Genomic DNA, 19,916 nt, shown 5'->3' with positions numbered 1-19,916 from the left:
CCTTACAATACATAGCTGGGATAAGGGATCAAAAAGAAATTTTGGAAAAGATAAGTGGGATGTAAGGAAGTTTTTTTGTAGGGAGGTTTAGAAGAAATAAGTTAGAGCATCTGTAACCATAAAGGAAATGGATAAGAAAGGAGAGCAGAGTTAATAAGGAAAGCACCAGATTGCTGGCATCTCATTTAATGTCTCTTAAAAGAAAAGTTATGGAAGAAAGGGATTAATTTCTAGGACCTGTTTGTTTAATGGGATATTCCCCTACGACGGAACCATGTGGAGCGCCACTCTTTAAAAGGGTCGCAAATGAGCAGCCAGGCATTACATTAAATAATGCTTAGTCTCTCTGCTGTTCCTTTGTGTTCGAGAACGAGGATTCATTTATGTAGAAATCCAGATGTCGAATGTGCATTTCAAAATGAATATTATAATAGGCTCAAAAGCAAACAAAAATCGGAAGTACACAGAAAAATTGGTGGCAAAAAATTTTGGTTTGAGAGAGCAAGTATATACATATACATGCTGAAAATAGACAGAGTAACACTGCTTAGAGACCACAAGGCCTGGTTAATGACACGTTGGGAGCAAAGAAGCTGGGAGAGAAAACGCAAGGGTTGTTTTTGTTTTTACCACTTTGAGCACAGCACAGCTCAAAGCATGGATCAAGCTAAGGACCATATAACTGTCTTGTCCCAAATTATTTCTTAGTAAGTTTTAAGGGCCCTAAAAGAATGTCGTGTCATAAACCAGTGACCTTCAATCCTGACTGTACATCAGAATTATCCCTAAAATTTTAAAGAATCTAGGGATCTAAGTCTCTCCCCTAAAGGTTCTGATTCAGGACCTCTGAGTTGGAGTCCATGCTTCTGTTTCTGAAAATGTATTGCTATGTATAGAATATTTAAATGTATAGATAAATAAATTTAAACTATCGATAGAATTTAAAATTTTAAATGTATAGATAAATAAACTTGATCAGAATAAGGCATTTCTTGTTCTGAACTCACTTGAGAATGAAAAGGGGTATTACTCAGTCCCAATCAGCTTCTATCTAATATTACCTAATGTTTCCAACTCATGGAGCAGAGGGTCTAAAAATGTATTTCTTTGTATAGAAAGAAAATGTATTCTGTTTCTGTGATGTAATGTTTGAGGAGGGAGACACTTTTCTAGACATTTGAATGGAAACACCTGAATAGTTGGAATGGAAATATTTCACAACCATAAACAGTAGAGGACCCAAACAAAATTATTTCAGAGTTAGATGTTTGTATTATCTTACATGCTTTGTCTTGAATGGTTCAAAAATATTTCCTAAGTGCATGAATCAAGAATCTCAATTGTTTTAGACAAAAAATAAATAGTAAAGAAAAACATGGCTGTTCAGTTCAGTCTCTCAGTCGTGTCCGACTCTTTGCAACCCCATGAACCGCAGCACGCCAGGCCACCCTGTCCATCACCAACTCCCGGAGTCCACCCAAACCCATGTCCATCGAGTCGATGATGCCATCCAACCATCTCAGCCTCTGTCATCCCCTTCTCCTTCTGCCCTCAATCTTTCCCAGCATCAGGGTCTTTTCCAATGAGTCAGCTCTTTGTGTTGGATGGCCAAAGGATTGGAATTTCAGCTTCAACATCAGTCCTTCCAATGAACACCCAGGACTGATCTCCCTTAGGATGGACTGGTTGGATCTCCTTGCAGTCCAAGGGACTCTCAAGAGTCTTCTCCAACACCACAGTTCAAAAGCATCAATTCTTCGGCGCTCAGCTTTCTTTGTAGTCCAACTTTCACATCCATACATGACCACTGGAAAAACCATAGCCTTGACTAGATGGACCTTTGTTTGCAAAGTAATGTCTCTGCTTTTTAATATGCTGTCTAGGTTGGTCATAACTTTCCTTCCAAGGAGTAAGCGTCTTTTAATTTCATGGCTGCAGTCACCATCTGCAGTGATTTTGGAGCCCAGAAAAATAGAATCAGCCATTGTTTCTACTGTTTCCCCATCTATCTGCCATGAAGTGATGGGACCAGATGCCATGATCTTCGTTTTCTGAATGTTGAGCTTTAAGCCAACTTTTTCACTCTCCTCTTTCACTTTCATCAAGAGCCTCTTTAGTTCTTCACTTTCTGCCATTAGGGTGGTGTCATCTGCATATCTGAGGTTATTGATATTTTTCCCAGCAATCTTGATTCCAGCTTGTGCTTCATCCAGCCCAGCGTTTCTCGTGATGTACTCTGCATGTAAGTTAAATAAGCAGGGTGACAATATACAGCTTTAACGTACTCCTTTTCCTATTTGGAACCAGTCTGTTGTTCCATGTCCAGTTCTAACTGATGCTTCCTGATCTGCATACAGATTTCTCAAGAGGCAGGTGAGGTGTTTTGTTTTTAACTTATGGATAAAGACCATGTGAAGTTATTGAGTCTTAGAAAGATGGACTCTGCAGTGACAGCTTCATCATAATACCAACTACCATTTACAGAGCACAATACTCTTGCCTGGAAAGTCCCATGGGCGGAGGAGCCTGGTGGGCTGCAGTCCATGGGGTCACTAAGAGTCGGACACAACTGAGCGACTTCACTTTCACTTTTCACTTTCATGCATTGGAGGAAGAAATGGCAGCCCACTCCAGTGTTCCTTCCTGGAGAATCCCAGAGATGGGGGAGCCTGGTGGGCTGCTGTCTATGGGGTCACACAGAGTTGGACATGACTGAAGTGACGCAGCAGCAGCAGCAGCAGTGCTAATTGCCAGACCTACATTGTCTCATGTAATCCTTTCAATAACCCTGTGAGTAACTCTTCTCACCTCCATTTTACAGGTAAATGAGGCTCCCAAAGATGAAGGGTTTGCTTAAGTCCTCCCAGCAATTAAGCAGCATAGCTTCCATCTTCCATTAGAGATAACCAGTTACAATGGCCACAGTTAGGTTTTGTTTATCTTATAATGTCAGTTTTATGACTTGAAGTTTAATTATTCTTTTATAGTGAAATTGTTGTTTTGAAACTGCCTAGGTGTGAAATGCATCATAGACGTACTTGTATGGGTAGCATCTTATATCTTGGGCCAAGGGTATCTGGGTACCTATGTGAGCTGAGTACCTTTCTGTTTCCTATTCCCATTATGTCTTCTCGCTTCACTCACATGCCACTCTCTCTCACTGTCTTCCTAAGCATCTTACATAAAATAGTTCCCGTCACTCCTGTTCCCTCCAATATTTTTCTCCGTGGCACTTCCCACCACCTAACACAGTTTTTATTGTCTGCAGCCCATCGTATATTAAGGATCCCTCCTTTTATTTTCTTCACTGCTGTATTTCTAGTGCCTTAAGCAGTATTTGGCACATTGCAGGTGCCCATCAAATGTTTTCCAAGTAAATGAATGAATCAATGTATGAATCATTTGAACTACCCTGAATATAAACTCCCCTGAAGTCATAATTACCTATCAACATTTCATTCATTTACGCTAATAAACTGCCATTTCTATTGAAGCCAGTGTGAGTTGAGTTTTCTGTTACTTGTACCCAAAAACATTTTAACTGATGCATTTCCTAATCCAGTTTCCATAGAAAACAACTGAATCAAGATGATAAATAAACTCATTGATCAGAATAAAGCATTTCTTGTTCTGAACTCGCTTGAGAATGAAGAGAGGTGTTACTCAGTCCCAATCAGCTTCTACCTAATATTACCTAATGTTTCCAACTCATGGAGCAGAGGGTCTGTGAAAGCAAGGATCCCTTATAAATTGTTCACATTTGAATTCCCAGTGCTTTACCCAGAGTGGGTGCCCAAATTATATTTGTTCAATTTAAAGATGTTCTGTGTCTGAAATCCATTACAAGAGGTGACTCCGACTTCTTCCTAGTCCTGGCATTTGGGGGCAATTAAAATAAATATTTGAAGTTTTGGATTCCTTATCTGACAAATGGAAGCAATGCTTTTTACACTGAGTTGTAAAGAGTGAAATTTATTAATAAAAATCTATATGATGTGTTTAAGGCAGCCTTATACATGGTAAATGTTGGATAAACATTAACCGTCATTAACTGTTCTTATTGCATTGAGAGTAATTTTCTTATTTCATCTCTCTCCTATGCTCTGTATTTTCTGACATTTCACCTAGAGCAATAAACTGACATAAACTGACAAATACTTTGTAGAGCTTGGCTGCAAATTTCATTGCTAACCGTTTCATTAACGAATGGATTCTGGTGTTTGCATTCTTCCCCATGTTAATGCCTTTGCTGATTAATAGGAATTGAGAACTAATGTAAACATCTAGCATTAGGATGGTAGAATAGACCCTCCCCATGAGACTAAACAGAGTTTAAATGTTGAATCACCCATCTGAGCTGTCTATACTGATCAAGTCACTGGATTCGCAGCTTTCCACATTATATGTGTAGATGTTCCCCAGGTGTTCTCATGGGTTATAGGTTGCTGTAGTCTCCCCAGGATTTTAATCCTTAGGCTGATACAATTACAAAAGATTGCACAAGAGAGATTTCTCTAATTTGGTGTAAATTTTATGTTGTAAAATAAACTACTGCAGCCATTTGCACATACCAAGGTGTCAGTTGCATAAGATATGCCACTGAGCGAATGGCTAAAGCTCAGAAGTGTAATTGATCAAGGAGAATATTTATTGCAGGAGTGCTGCGCTTTCTACAACAAATGTACTCCTGAAAGGTTGTATGTAAATCAAATGACTATAAATTGAATAATTTAAAAGGCATTAGAGGAGCTTAGAACTTAAATAAATCCCTTGTGACTCTTCCAATTTGAGAATCCCTTTGTAATGCAAAGTATGTATTTTTTGTTTAAATATCAATTTTCTACACGTTAAGTTTGTTTGAATTGCGGTATACATATATTACTAGAGGGAAAGAAAAAGTAGCTGATGCAGGATTTCTGTATATACTATTCCTCTGCCTAGAGCTTTCTAGCTAGTGTGTCAGGAATTGGGCAGAACAGCGCTGACCAGTGGATCCTCACAGCCTGGAGAGTGCAATGGTCTGGCTCATCCTTTTAAGAGCAGACTTACATGTTCATGCTCATTTACAGTGTGCAATACAGTGATTTTCCATTTGAAAAGCTCAGGCACACAGCTCTAAACTTCATCTACCAGCATTTTTTCAGTCTTCAAAGCTTTCCCTGATCTCCAATGTACTTTTTTTTCTATTTTGTACCCTGTTCTTATCTTTACAACAGTTATTAAAATTAGTGATTGTAACACCTGGGCACTTCCTTAAATATCATCTGTCTCTCTCACTAAACTATAAGCATTGACAATTCACCACAGTTTACTGAGTGCCTAGCACATTGTCTGGCACATAATAAGTATTTAATCAATGTTGGCTGAGGAATTTTGTGAGTAAGAAAATGTTTGTGTGTATTAGTTGCTCAGTCATGCCCGACTCTGCAACCCCATGAACTGTAGCCCACCAGGCTCTTCTGTCCATGGGATTCTCCAGGCAAGGATACTGGGGTGGGTTGCCTTTCCTTCTTCAGGGATCAAACCTGGGTCTCCTGCCTTGCAGGCAGATTCTTTACCATCTGAGCCACCAGGGAAGCCCAGGAAAATGTTTAAATGGATGGAAATTAGCCAGCTCTCATTTATTTAGAGTTCTTTGAAAATGGCCCTGTCTGATCTAGCTCTGCGTTCTCTGCCCATCTTCCCTCCAGTCTCCATCTTTCTCAATTTGCTTCAGCCTCGCTGACTACTGGCTGATTCTTGAACATGCTAATCACTTCCCATTCTAGTTGCTTAATCCTTCTCATCATTGCAGGCTCTACACAAACACACTTCCTCCGAGAGGCCTTCCTGGACTCCCATATAAAGTATCAGCTCCCAACATACTCCCTTACGCTTTTGTCTCCATGGTGCTCCTGGAAGAACTCAACATATCTATTCAGGTTTTTATTGACACTCCCAGATGTGAAACGTAGGATCCAGAAGGTTAAGCACATTGCTTGTCTTGTTCATCATAGTATGAACGTGAACCATGAAAGGTACAAAAGAGACATGATTTTGACAGAAGAAATACAACCTTTTCTTTTTCTATTTATTGTTATTAGATACATTAATATTATCCCTGAATAATTGCTTGTATCAATAAAAACAATTTAAGCATAGTATAAATTTATAAAGTGCTATAGTCATAATATCTTAGTGTTTACTTACTGTATATGTTTAAAACAACATTGTCCTAGAATGTCAGAGGATATGTCTTCAATGACCTGAAAAAAATACAGAAATTGGAGTCCTGTCTTCATCACCTACAGCCCATTATGAAAGACATATTTGTTAAATTCATACCAACTCAGTTTACCTTTCAGTAACACTAATACACCTTCTATAATGAGGAGTAAATATTCTTAGCCTGTGGTTCCCACATTTTTGACAATTTACTATATTTTATTTGATTTTGTTATTCTTCTTCTGTAGAATTCTATTTTATTTTAAATCAGTAATTTAGTTACAAAATTAAATGGAATTTAATGTTTTAATGTTTTGCATTAAAATTAAATGCTAAACCTTAGCATTTCAAAACAGAAACAAAATTTTAGAAATAAATCTGAGGAAATTGTATTGACTTTGGTGACATAGAAAAACTATTTTATAATGAAGATGTTTTCATTTAAGGTTTATATTAGAATTGTTCATAATAATGTCTGTGTCTTTGGCTCCCTAGGTGTTTGACTATGACTTTGGACTGCAGGATGACTTTATGGGCTCAGCCTTTCTGGATCTCACACAATTGGAGTTAAACAGGTAACTTTTGCACTGTTGTAATCACTATACCTTGTTGTGAAGCTAGACCTTTGCAACAGAAAATGTCAACAGATCTGGGTTCTAGTTGCTGTTCTGTCAAGCATGGTTGTGAGTCTTCATGCTAGCCAGCCTTCGTCAAGTATATCTTTCTCACTTACTCAGTGGAAATAATAGCATCTTCCCGCAATATCTCATTGACAACAACTGTTCAGCAAAAAAATTCTTAAGACACCTACTTTGTTTTCCAGAATGTGCCGAGAACCAGCAATCTAGACTGACACATTCTTTGCTCTCACATTGCTGGTGTGGTTGTAGTGAGGTGTGAAGATTATACATGTTAATCATAATCATTAATTTAAGAATGAAGCTACCATTTGATATTGATTGGTATTGATTAATATACCATGGGTCCTAGCTCCATCAGTAAAACATCTGCCTACAGTGCAGAAGACCTGGGTTTGATTCCTGGGTTGGGAAGATCCCCTGGAGAAGAAAATGGCAACCCACTCCAGTATCTTGCCTAGAGAATCCCATGGGCAGAGGACCCTAGTGGGCTACAGTCCATGGGGTCATAAGACTCAGGCCCAACCTAGAGACTAAAACACCACCACAGAAGAAAAAGTAGATTTTCAAAGGTCTAAAGTAGTGTTGAAATGGGTTGCAAAGAAGGCTGTGAACTCATCTTTAGTGGTTTTAGAGATGTTTTAGATGATCGTATGTATCATATAGGAGGAACAGTGGGAAGCAGGAAAGCAGAGCAGTGGGCCAGATCACTACTTTGTACTTTACATGTAAATGAAATAAATAATAGAACCCTTATGTGTTACAGTCTGAGCATGATGGCAGCTAATAGGTCTTTCAATGTCATTTGTGCCTCACGCTGAACAAAAGAGCAGCCTTTTCCTTACTTCCTACGTGTCCTTCATTCTACCCCAGAATCTAGCGCAGGCCATTACTCAATTTACTCAGAGTGGTGGCTGGCTCTCTGCCTCCCCATGCCTGTCCTTGAAGGTGTTGTATGTGGTCAATTATCATGAAACACCTCCAGCTAGAATGGGCTGTGCTACTCCTCTCCAAAAGCCACAGTTATTTTCTCCCTAGACCCCGAATAATGATCTGCAAATTACTAACATAAAGCAAAATCTTCTCTTTTTTGCTCTTAAATATAAATTATTGCTGAAAAATATTTTAACTAGAAATAAATGGAGATGGTTAAAAAAGAAATTCAAAGATTATACACAAGCATTTGATGTTTACTTTGCCACATTCATTATTTTATGAATTTAGTGGACTATTCCTTCCCCTCCCAACAAATTGAACATTACGTTACCACTTTAAAAACATCACATATTCATGTATGTCATTGCATTCTGTGTACATAAATCAGCAGCTTTTGGGTATAGGCAGATGGATAGCAATAGCAGCCAAATAAATACTTAGGCTGCTGTATAATGCATTAAGGTATTGTTTTTGAAAAGTGAAAGTGAACTCGCTCAGTTGTGTCCAACTCTTAGCGATCCCATGGATTGCAGCCTACCAGGCTCCTCCATCCATGGGACTTTCCAAGCAAGAGTACTGGAGTGGGGTGCCATTGTTTTTGAAGAAAACGATAATCATCATAAAGCAATTGCAAATATTCTTAAATCTTTATCATGTAATCATTATAGAAATGTAATTAAGATTTTGCTGTTAATTTTTTAATGTAATCATTATTATAGGAAAATGATCCAAATAAAATTGTAACTCCATGTAAAGACATGTGTGTATACATATGTGTATATAATATGTGTGTATGTACAAATATGTGTTATACACATATATAATATAGTGATGAATGTGCATTTGTTAAAAGGATCAAGTTGTTACTCTCAAACCATGATTAGTTATAACTAAAATTAATGTTGGAACAATTTGCATCACAGCTCTTATAATTTATGTATATTAACTGTTTGCTTGGTTCCTTATGCTTCAGTTAAAACCTCTAACATCAAAAAACCATCCAAATTTCTCACAGCATCATTCCTTGAATCAGTGAATTAAGAATCATGTGAAAGAGTAGCCTAGGATTGTAAAATCTTAGCATTGGAAAGTAGCTGTGGTTCCCCCAAATTGCTTGGGCACATTTGTAAATATATAGATTTCCAGACTCCAGGCTGGATCTACAGAACCGGAGTCATCATAGGTAGAGTTCAGAATCATGCTCTTCTTAAAAGCTTCCTAGTTGATTCTGAAGTGCAGTCAGGATTGGAAGTTTTTGTTTGGACCACCTTTCCCATCAAGCCCTTTCCCCAAGACTAGAATCTGGCTGCATCATTCACTAAAACTTAAGCTCCATGAAGACAAGTGTCTTATATTTGGTCTTAACCTCTGATATTTACCCAGAACCTAGTACAGTGTTCATTTCCTGTTTTGTGAGTTAAATGAATAAATGATTGAACAACCAAAGGAACATTCCTAATTTGCCAGTATTTCAAGATTCAAGTTTGATGCTAAATGTTCTACAGTCACTTAGGTTTATGGAGGACATGAACCCTTTTTTTCAGTATTAATTAAAATATGGAAACAAGATATTACCTATACATTGTCAGTTGAACGTATATTTTGCATTATTTTCCAAAAGTTATTATGGGTAATATTCAGTAATTCATAATCTCTTTCTCAGAGATACTTTTCTAATTCTGAAGCCTTCTGAGTATTGATCACCTCTTTTAAGTGTTGGTTTCCTTGAATTTCTGAACCTAAACAGTATTTAGGCATAGGTTTAAATAGCCAAAAATAGAAGCATTATTTCAGGTATTAGTGGCTCAGTCAGTAAACAATCTGCCTGCAGTGCAGGAGACCTGGGTTCAATGCCTGGGTCGGGAAGATCTGGAGAAGGAAGTGGCAACCCACACCATTATTCTTGCCTGGAGAATCCCACGGAAAGAGAAGCCTGGCAGGCTACAGTCCATGGGGTCGCAAGGGTCAGACACATTTTAGCGACTAAACCACCGCTATTCATTGTTTTAAAGTATGTTTATAATGTATATCAGGCAAACTATATATTTTCTTCCTCTCCCACTCATCTGTTTACTTTAATTATACTCTACCTAGAAGGGTGGGGTGGGTGGGGGTTGGACGAAGGCTCAAAAGGGAGGGAATATACATATACTTAGAGCTGATTCACATTGTTGTACGGCAGAAACCAACACAACATGTAAAGCAGTTATCCTTCAATTAAAAATAAATTTAAAAAAATCATACTCCTGGTTTAAAAAAAAATTCTGAAGAACTAAAAGGAAGGTAGAGGTCAACAAATGACCCTCATTTAGTTGTTGGACTCAAATTTGTAGAAAATAGCTACTATTGCTTTCTGTGTGTTTAAGAGCTCATAGAGATGTACCTTACAGTTTTCTCAGTACTTCCTTCAAGTACTTTCTTGGCCTTTGCAATAACTCCATGACATTTTAGAACCCCACGAAGGACTGAAACTTAGGTGTGTGAATCCAGTTATCCATTTGGCCCATGATTTTATTGGATAACTTAATATGTTGATGGTATTTTAATAACAACAAAAACTATACCAGGAAATTAAAGGAAGGCAAAATTACTTTTCTTCTTAAAAATAATAAATTGTTGATATAAGATATACTTTGGCTTATTCATTTAATGACTGTTTATAACCTTTTAAATATTATATATATATATTTTTTTAATTGAAGCATAGTTGACATACAATATAGGTTTCAGGTATACAACATTGTGGTTTGACATTTATAGGCATTACAAAATGATTCCAATAAACGTAGTAACCATCTTTCATCATACCAAGTGATTACAACATTGCTGAGTATATTTTCTATGCTGTACATTACAGCCCCTGTATTTATTTAATGACTGGAAGTTTATGTATCTTAATCCCGTTCGTCTATTTGATCTGTTCCCCTGCTCCCTCCCTTCTGGCAACCGTTTGTTCTGTGTATCTGTGACTCTTTCTGTTTTGTTTTGTTTGTTCATTTGTTTTGCTTTGTTTTAGATTCAGCATGTAACTGAAATCATGTAGTATTTGTCTTTGTGTGACTTATTTCACTTAGCTTAATGCCCTCCGAGTGCATCCATACTGTTGCAAATGGCAAGATTTTGTTATTGTTATGGCCAAGTAGCATTCCTTTGTGTGTGCATACCATATCTTATTCATCCATTCATCTGTTGGTGGAGCCTTTGGTTGCTTCCATACCTTGGCTATTGTGAACAATGCTGCAATAAACATAGGGGTACCTGTATCTCTTCCAGTTAGCATTTTTCTTTTCTTTGGATAGATACCCAGGCAGGAGTGGAACTGCTTGATCATCTGGTAGTTCTACTTATAATTATTTGTGGAATCTCCATACCATTTTCCATAGTGGCCTCGCCAATTTAAATTTCCACTAACAGTGTACAAGTGTTTCTTTTTCTCGACAATCTCACCAACAGTTATTTGTTGCTTCTTTGGTAATTGCCATTCTGACAGGTGTGAGGTGATATCTCATTGTATTTTGATTTGTATTTCCCTAATAATTAGTGATTTTTGAGCATTGTTTTATGTGTCTGTTGGCCATGTGCATGTCCCTTCTTGCAGACATGTCTATTTAGGTCCTCTGCCCATTTTTAAATCCAATTGCTTGGGGTTTTTTGATATTCAATTATATGAGTTCTTTACACATTTTGGGTATTAAACCCTTACTGGATGTTACCATTTGCAACTATCTTTTCTCTTTCAGTAGATTGCCTTTTGCAGCTGGTTTCCTGCATGCTCAATATCTTAACATTTTATATCATAGGCCCACGGATGTGACCTTAACACTGAAAGATCCCCATTATCCTGACCATGATCTTGGAGTCATTTTGCTCTCAGTCGTCCTTACCCCTAAAGAAGGAGAACACGTGGTAAGTTCCCGCAGTCTGGTTGTAGCTTCCTTGCTCCCACTTGTTTGAATGTTGTGAGCCTTCTCTGAACACAGAGATAATATTAAAGAGAAGCAGCGTAAGAAAGTCTGGCCTTTTCTTTGTTTCTATGGGTATCTTGTGTATCAGCAGTCTAGGTGTATCGTGTCTTTTGAATTCAAATTTCTTATTCTGTTCTCTAGGTCAGGGCCTCTTACTGTAAATAAGAGACACATTTGCATCTTTTACCATAATTTTATTTTCCAATTTCAGACATGTTATATTGTAGCGAACAGTAGTATTCACTCAGGGATTATATTTACTGGTGAGTTGAATATTTTGAATTCCACCTAGAGAAATCCAGACCCTACTGTTTTGATTGTACTGTCAAAGGTACCATAACAAGGAAAATGAGGTGAAATTACAATAGAAATGCTGCTTTCTGGTATTTGTTCGATGAATGATAAGTGAGTACTTTTCATCTTCTTGGTGGGCTTCCAATATTGGCAGTACCAATTTTCTAGCCTTGGCTGTCTGTACTTCCTTGCACACCATGCTACTATGAGAAACTGACAAGAGATACAGAAACTCCAGCACTGTTGAAGTGACGGTAAAATAATATATATATATGCAGGTTTGACCTGCATCGATATGCTTGCCAGTATACTTTCTGCCGCAATTTACCAAAGATTATTTATTAGACTCAGGGTACTTTCATGTACTAAGAGCTATTCTCATTAATTCTGATTGTAACACATTTTAAGAGTAGACATATTTAATAATTTTTAGGCAAATTTAAAAAATTTTTCAGCAATGTGTGTATTGCTGTCTTAAAATATTGCATGATTAAAGTTGGTATATGTTTTCTGCTGGAAAGGTATTAATATTAGTGGCATTTTCCCCTAGATTGTAAGTAAATATAGTGAGTTACAGTTTCAGATGAGGAAGTGTTTTAAACTCATTGAGAAACTCACCTTTTGCAGTGTACTTTTCTCTATCCTTTCTAAAAACTAAACAATGAGCACACCTATTCATATATAATATTTGTTAAGTATGATTTAAGTCTCTATCCTTTATTCAGTGAAGAAGAAAATTTTCTTTTTGAACAATTGCTATCTAATAATAGCTACATTGAGAACTTAGCATGGTGAAAGAATGTATGTATCGTCATAGGCATAGTCTCGTGTGGGCAAATGAAAGGGTAGGTGACGTTTTTTCACAGCGAACATTTAGAAATAAAAGCTCATCATTTTGAAAGTCACCAATTCAGAATATAATATTTCACCCAGTATAAACCAAGGAGTTTATCTGGCTAGTCCATACACAGGAATAAAGTATAAGTATTAGTTTATTCCTTTATTCAAATTAACCTGATATTCATCAGGAACCTACTGTGAGCTAAATCCTATGCTAGACCCTTGAGCTTCCCTGCTGGCTCAGTGGTAAAGAATCTGCCTGCCAATGCAGGAGACACAGGTTTGATCCCTGGGTTGGAAAGATCTCCTGGAAAAGGAAATGGCAACCCCTTCCAGTGTTCTTGCCTGGGAAATCCCACGGACAGAGAAGCCTGGCAGACTACAGCCCGTGGGGTTGCTAAAGAGTCAGGCACAACTTAGCAACTAAAACAGCAACAACATGCTAGACCTTTAGGATTCAGTAGAACTGAAATGCAGTGGAGAGCTCAGAAATCAAATGATCCCAGAAGGAAATGTAAAATGACAGCTGTTTTAAGTGCCGTGAAAGAGAAGTGATGTGCTTCTGTAGAGAAAATAGAGGTGAATTTGTCCTAGTCACGGGAACAGCGTTCTCTAAAGAAGTCAAATGAGACACGAGGTCTGAAGTGCAAATAGGAGTTGATAAAAGCAAAAAACAAAGAAACAAACAGAAACAGAGGAGGTATTTGAAGCAGAAGAAATAGCACAGGCTAAGGCTCTATAGCTAGGGAAACCAAGCTGCACTCCAAGAACTGAAAGAGTATTGGAGCTTAGAGAAGGGTGGAAGCAGACTGTGGGAGATCCTAGTGAATGATGACAGTGAAAGGGAGGCACCCAGACTGCGTTAGGACTGTTAGCCACGTTAAAATCCGTGATCTTTCCCCAAAGAGCAACGGGGAGCCGTTGAGAAGTCTGTAAATGGGAAGTGGCATAATTGTATTTGCCTTTTGTTGTGTAGCTACACTGTAGAAAAGAGACGAAAGAGTAAGAATGGATGTTTGGAGACCAACTAGGAAGCTGTTTTAAAAATTCTGGTGGAAAATGATGGAGATTTGGATTAGAGTTGTCCTACATAGAGATGGAAGGAAATGAAAAAGTTTATCTATCAGGTGAAATCAACAAAACCCGGTGACAGAATATTCTTGTTTGGTGATGCTTTGTTCCCTTAATGAAAGACAACACTTTGAAAATACCCGAATGCCTGAGATCTTAGGCGTCCCCAGAACATCGAAACTTGCAGTATTACTGAGGATCCAAATATATACAACTGTTTTAGTTATTTGGGTGACTTCATGATGAAGGGTCTGCTGATTTTCTACATTAAAAGAATATTTAGTAAATACTCGAACATCAGACTAAGGGTTTAAGGGATCAAATTGGTATCAAGAGACTTTATGATGAAGCAGCTGAATTGTTCTAAATTACTCAGAAATATAGCACAGGTAGAGTAGTTCCAGAAATTAGTTTTTCTTCAACAATTCTTGCAAAAATCCTTCCATCTCCATTGCTGCTCAAACATATTTAGGCACCATTTCTTTCTAATTAGGAAAAATCATTTTAGAATATGACAGTGGTTACTTATCATCAGTGGTTTATCAAACATGAATAGGAAAGGAAACAGGTAGGGCATACAAAACTGTTAACATATCAGAAACCTGGTATTGTTAAGTATCTTTTCTTCATTTTCCTTTCTCCTTATTGTATCTGTCCAGCCACATTCGCCCTTAACATGAAGAATTCTTCCTGAAATCTTTAGGCCATTTTCTTGATTCAGATCTCTTTGGCTAACTTAGTTTTTTGGAAGAAATCTTTTCCTGCCAAGTATTTTTCATTTGTTGCCTTACTTTAGACCTCCAAATAGCACTAGATTGTTTCTGCTGCAGCAACTGAAAACCAGTGTCTTTTCCCTTCCCATTTTGGATGCCCTGTCCACTGCACCAGAGAAGCAAGTGGCTTATCAGCACCCAGTGCCTCAGAAAAGGCACAGACGGCCTCTGGCTGGTAAAGCCCCTCTTGACCTCAGCAATACCCGAGAAGCAGAGAGAAGGGAGACCTGGAGGACCTGGTCCTCCTTGTAGATGGACCGATAGCTGGGAGCTTGGAGTAGGTTATTGAGAAGCAGCTGGGTTAGGGGCAGGGGAAGAAGCATGAAAGGTCCCCTATAGGAAATTCTATTAGGATCTCCAATATCCTGGCTAGTCTTGATTCCTAGACTGGGCTTGCAGCTTCTATGCATATGCTTTGCATGATGAAAATTTCTATCAAAGACACATGAATTAGTACTTCCCCCCTTTTGTTTATTTTAGTCTATATAGAGAAGTTCTAGAGCTGTTTATTAATTACTGTCTCTAAAATTGGTAAGCGACCCTAGTTGGGAGATTTTGAACCTCGAATAAATGTCATTTGTAGGCATCTGTTGAATAAAACCACTTATTGGCCACCTATATACATGATGCTAAGTTGTATAACTCCTTCTTTATTCTTCTTCTTAGTGTTCAGTGACCCCTGGCTATTTCTCTAACATGGAAATGGAAACTCCTGAGGAAGGCTTTAATCGTCTCCAACAAGGGAACACACATTCCCTCACTTGTAACCTTTGTCCCAGCAAAATATAAACTCCTACACAGCTCACCTCCTCTCAAGTCCAAGCTTTCTCCAGCATGCCTTTTCCTACCTAAAATATACTTCTAAATATTGTACTTCACCTTGCCTCCATCCTATAGTCTGTCCCTCCTGGTTTAAGAAATAATAATTTATAAGTATTAACAGATATTTAAAATTACTGTTTCTGCTTACGTTTCTTACAATGAGTCCTCTTAGGACCTAGTCCAGCTCTCTGTACCTGGTTGATTTTCAGTAGGCTGTAGATGAATCTCAAGGAGGATTTGATAGAATGCCTCAAAGGTTCAAGGGAAAGTATTTTAAGTTTCCTCCTTCAATATTCAAATCCCTGAGGTTGTCACAAACAATATTGGAAATAATGATTTAATGTTTCTTAGGAACTCTTAAATTTTATATTAATGATAATCTGATTAAAATCAGTCTACACTGCTCGTCTCGAGATTTCTAATGATGACAGTGAATTAGAAGCACATCACTGTATTTTCTTCATTTGGTAACATGCCTAGCGTTGGCTAAATATATTTACCTGGAATACATTAGAAATTTCTTGGTTAAAAGCAACTCACTTATCCAGTGGACCTGCAAATTCAATATTTAATATGCCTGAAATATATAATGTATTGCTGCAATAAAAATGACATGCTGAACTTTCACAAATTACCTAACAATAGATCTTATTTAGAGAAATTCACATGCACAATGCAGCAAACCAGAATCAGTTTACTAAATGCTTCATAATTCCATTTAATATTCAGAATGATGCATAGGAAAGGAATAGAGGATGATTTTGCATTGACCTTCTCACAGCAAAATTATGAGTTCTGTTCTCTTTGATTATTAGCTCAGAAATGATCTATTTTAAGCTTTGGGAACTCAAGCCTTAGTTCAAAAAGCACATGTTTATCCTTATGCCTGTGTTTATAAAACTTACCTAAATATTTTATATGGATTCACATGGAGAATGGATAGTATGAGTTTCAAGAGCCATTGACAAATAAATCCTAACCATCAGGAAATAGAACATTAATATTAAAATCCTATCAAAAGTGGGAAGAAATGAGTAACTGAAAACAGAGGACTTAGCATCACAAAGTGCTCAGAGTTCTAAATCAATTATCATGCCTGTGTTTAATACACTATTAATATTGACATTACATTTCATGAATCACATGGTTGTGATGATTTCTCCTTGTGTGAACAGGAGAAATTTCTCCTTGTGAGAACAGTTTTCCTTCTGGAACTCAGTAAAAATGAAGAACAAGTTGAAAACCTTATCAGCCTACTGTATTTACTAAAGCCTGTCAAACATGCAATATCTAATTATAGCTAATTAAGAAATATACATGAGTCATAACAAAAGTATTTCATGGTTACTTATGTTAAAATCTTCTCCATTGAGTCATGATTCTTTTGTAAAAAATCCCAGTTGTGAACAGATACATATATGTATGTATCTGTATATGTTCCTGTGTGTGTGTGTGTATATATATATATATATATACACACACACATATATATATGTGTGTGTGTGTGTGTTTTGTCAGTGTTGCGTGTGTGAGAAACCAAAGTCTTCCTGGGGGCACGCTTATGACTTGCATGGCACAACTGTCATTCTGTTTTGAATGCAGGACATACATGTGTGTCCTATATATGGTATTTTGGTCTGATTGTGTGTTTGAGTTCTTTCTGGCTCTTTTTCTAGCAGAGTTCAATCCACAACTTTCTTCATTGGCGAATTTGTGGAATAAAAGTGAGTTAATTTGTGTTACACACTCTCTTAGATAACATAGACCTACAGATTGGCTAAAGCTAAAAAGTAGAAAATTTTAAGAAACATATGAATTAACCTTAGTTGATCTTTAGTGAATTTATTTTTCTTGGTAGTTTATTTTTGAAAATTTTCTGAATTATTTCATAACCTACCATTTGGGGAAAACCCATCTATAAACATACAATACATGTGTTTTATAATATGTAAGTAACATAATATCTAGTCATTTCATGATTTTTTTATATCTATAATAGCCATGTAATTGCCTTAAAAAAATCACTGCAACAAAAGATAAAAACAAAAAATGGGTTGAGAATGGGAAACTTCTGAAAACACAAAAGATTCTGCAACTCTCAGAGAGTCATATTTTAATGTACTTACGCCTTTTATTGGGCTTCAAAGAGGTTGAGTTGCTAATAAAGAGTTTGAATTGTACTATAATATTAGATAATGGCACTTTCAAAAACAAATTCATATGTTTCTCAGCTGAAGTTAAGATCAAAGAGCAAAAACTAAATTTTATTTTTCTAGAATTTGCTTCATCTCCTATCTTTAACATTCCCCAATCTTTCTTCTCTAACATGTCTCACAGTTAGCGAAGGTAACAATGTTAATATTGATAGTATGTCTGTTAAATTCACTTTTTAAAAAACGTTTCTACTGTTTTCAGTTTTATTGAATCTACCTTCACCCAACCATCTAAAAAATAAAAAAGAATTGGGACTGAGATACTTAAACCCATTGGTTAGCTGGTTGGATTGGCTCAAGAAGCAGAAACTTTCTTATAAAATCCAGGGCCATTTTGAGAGTCATTAGATTTATAATTGAACTCTAGAGATTGAATCAGAAAATAAGGAATTAGTCCCTGTAACTGCCCAATCTTTCTATTTATACTTGGGGAAATTAATCGCCTTTCGTTTGTATCAGTATCCCAATCTGAAAAATAATACCATGCAGCTTATTGGTAAAACTGACTTTGTAAAATACCAAACCTGTAGTTAGCTTTACATGTAAAAGGTTAATTGCACACAGTGGTTATGAGTCAGGGCGTGTAGCCTTGCCAGGAGTAGTGAATCTGTGTAACACTGAGTGTTGCCCTGAGGTTCAACTCTTCTCGTGATCTTAGCCATTTTTTCATAGGACAGCATTTCTTACAAAATGGCACTTTGTAAAGATTCTTAGAGACTAGTTGATGATGACAAATGGCCACAAGGTAAGAAATTTTAGTTTTTTATTTACTTATGTTAATTATTCTCACCTGATTTGACTCAAGAACTTGTCCCTAGGAATTACCATTCTTTGTTCATTGAAACTCTTTCCGAGAAAGTTGAACATGTATAGTATGACTCCTAACTGAGACAGTTTTGATAAACTTGGCATTCCACGAAAGTATTTCACGTTCAATTGACTTTAATGATGAGGAGAATGTGGTGGTGGTGGTGATGGTTATGATCGTGGTGCTGATGACCCAGACAATAACTCATTTGTCATCAGCAACAAACAGCTATTAAACATCCATCTCCACAACCCAATGGTGGAGTTTGTTGCTTCAGAATAATTTGGACATTAGTAATTAGAACAAATATAATACTTTGCAGTTCATTACTCCATTTGAAAAAAATAGGGAACTATTGTAAACTTGGGAAATTTATTTCTCTTCCATATTTTGGTTAATATTTAACTCAGAGTGTATATAGAGAGAATATAATCCATAAACTACGTAAAAGAGGAATATATCCTTATCTTTGACAATTTTATGATTTTTCTCATTTCCTATGCTAGAACTTCTACAGAATTCCTTTGTCTTGGTTTAAGCCAAAGATTGCCTTCTAAATGACTTAATCTTATATTAAAATCTTTCCCTTTTTGTATTTTTGTAATTTAAATCTTTCCCTTTTTGTATTTTTGTAATTTGTGAGTAGTTTCTGAAATGGTCTTGCTTTACAGTGAATTTTGCTGAAGGAGATAGAGTTCTTAAAAGACACCAGTGCTCTTCCTTGATATACAAATACAGCTAACATTTCTATTAACTGTATTCTTTGCTCCAAATATTCCCTAGTCCCTACCACATCTGCCTTAAAGGTAATGATAAAGCCAAGGGTAAGGAGGTTATCCAGAAGCTAATACCTCAATGTTCATCGAGAATTTTTCTTTTTAAATGGAGAGGAAATTAAAAGTCATTGTATTTTTATGAGTTACTTTATGCGAGAGACCAATGATCTTGGGCACTCATCACGAATTTCCATGAAACTTAATGAAAACTTGAAGTCATAACACCTCTTACTATGACGTGAAAAAACGTTAAAGGATCTGAAGTGGCTAAACATTTAGCAGGAAGATCCACTAATACCCATCACAATACGCAGCACTCTTTCTCAGTTGAAAGCATTTGAAAACCCTGATGTAATTACAGACGAACTGGAAGCAGACACAAATCTAAGACGCCATCACTGCAACAGACTTTGAATGTGTTTAAAGAGGAAAATTATTATATACCCAGTAAAGTCATGATACATCCTCAGCCTCCACTACCAAAAGGAACAATTGCTAACTGGGAGACGCAATGCATTTTTTTCCTGTCAATAAGATATTTCAAATTTTCCATTCTATTTAAAATATACTGTCCC

At 36.8% G+C, this 19,916-nt stretch overlaps 1 protein-coding gene across 4 annotated transcripts in view; it reads left to right on the top strand.

Annotated features, from left to right (window-relative positions):
• The window catches only part of MCTP1 (multiple C2 and transmembrane domain containing 1), a 559,548-nt gene that overhangs the window by 305,164 nt on the left and 234,468 nt on the right, over positions 1 to 19,916 (top strand). For all 4 annotated transcript variants that reach the window (XM_068979294.1, XM_068979293.1, XM_068979292.1 and 1 more), the window contains exons 4-5: positions 6,701 to 6,780; positions 11,580 to 11,703. In XM_068979294.1, the coding sequence (XP_068835395.1) occupies positions 6,701 to 6,780; positions 11,580 to 11,703 (204 nt within the window). The remainder of the gene's footprint in view (positions 1 to 6,700; positions 6,781 to 11,579; positions 11,704 to 19,916) is intronic.

Source organism: Capricornis sumatraensis, chromosome 9 (genome assembly GCF_032405125.1).
Source record: "Capricornis sumatraensis isolate serow.1 chromosome 9, serow.2, whole genome shotgun sequence".
Taxonomy (NCBI): domain Eukaryota; kingdom Metazoa; phylum Chordata; class Mammalia; order Artiodactyla; family Bovidae; genus Capricornis; species Capricornis sumatraensis.
This window is presented reverse-complemented; position numbering and strand designations above follow the sequence as displayed.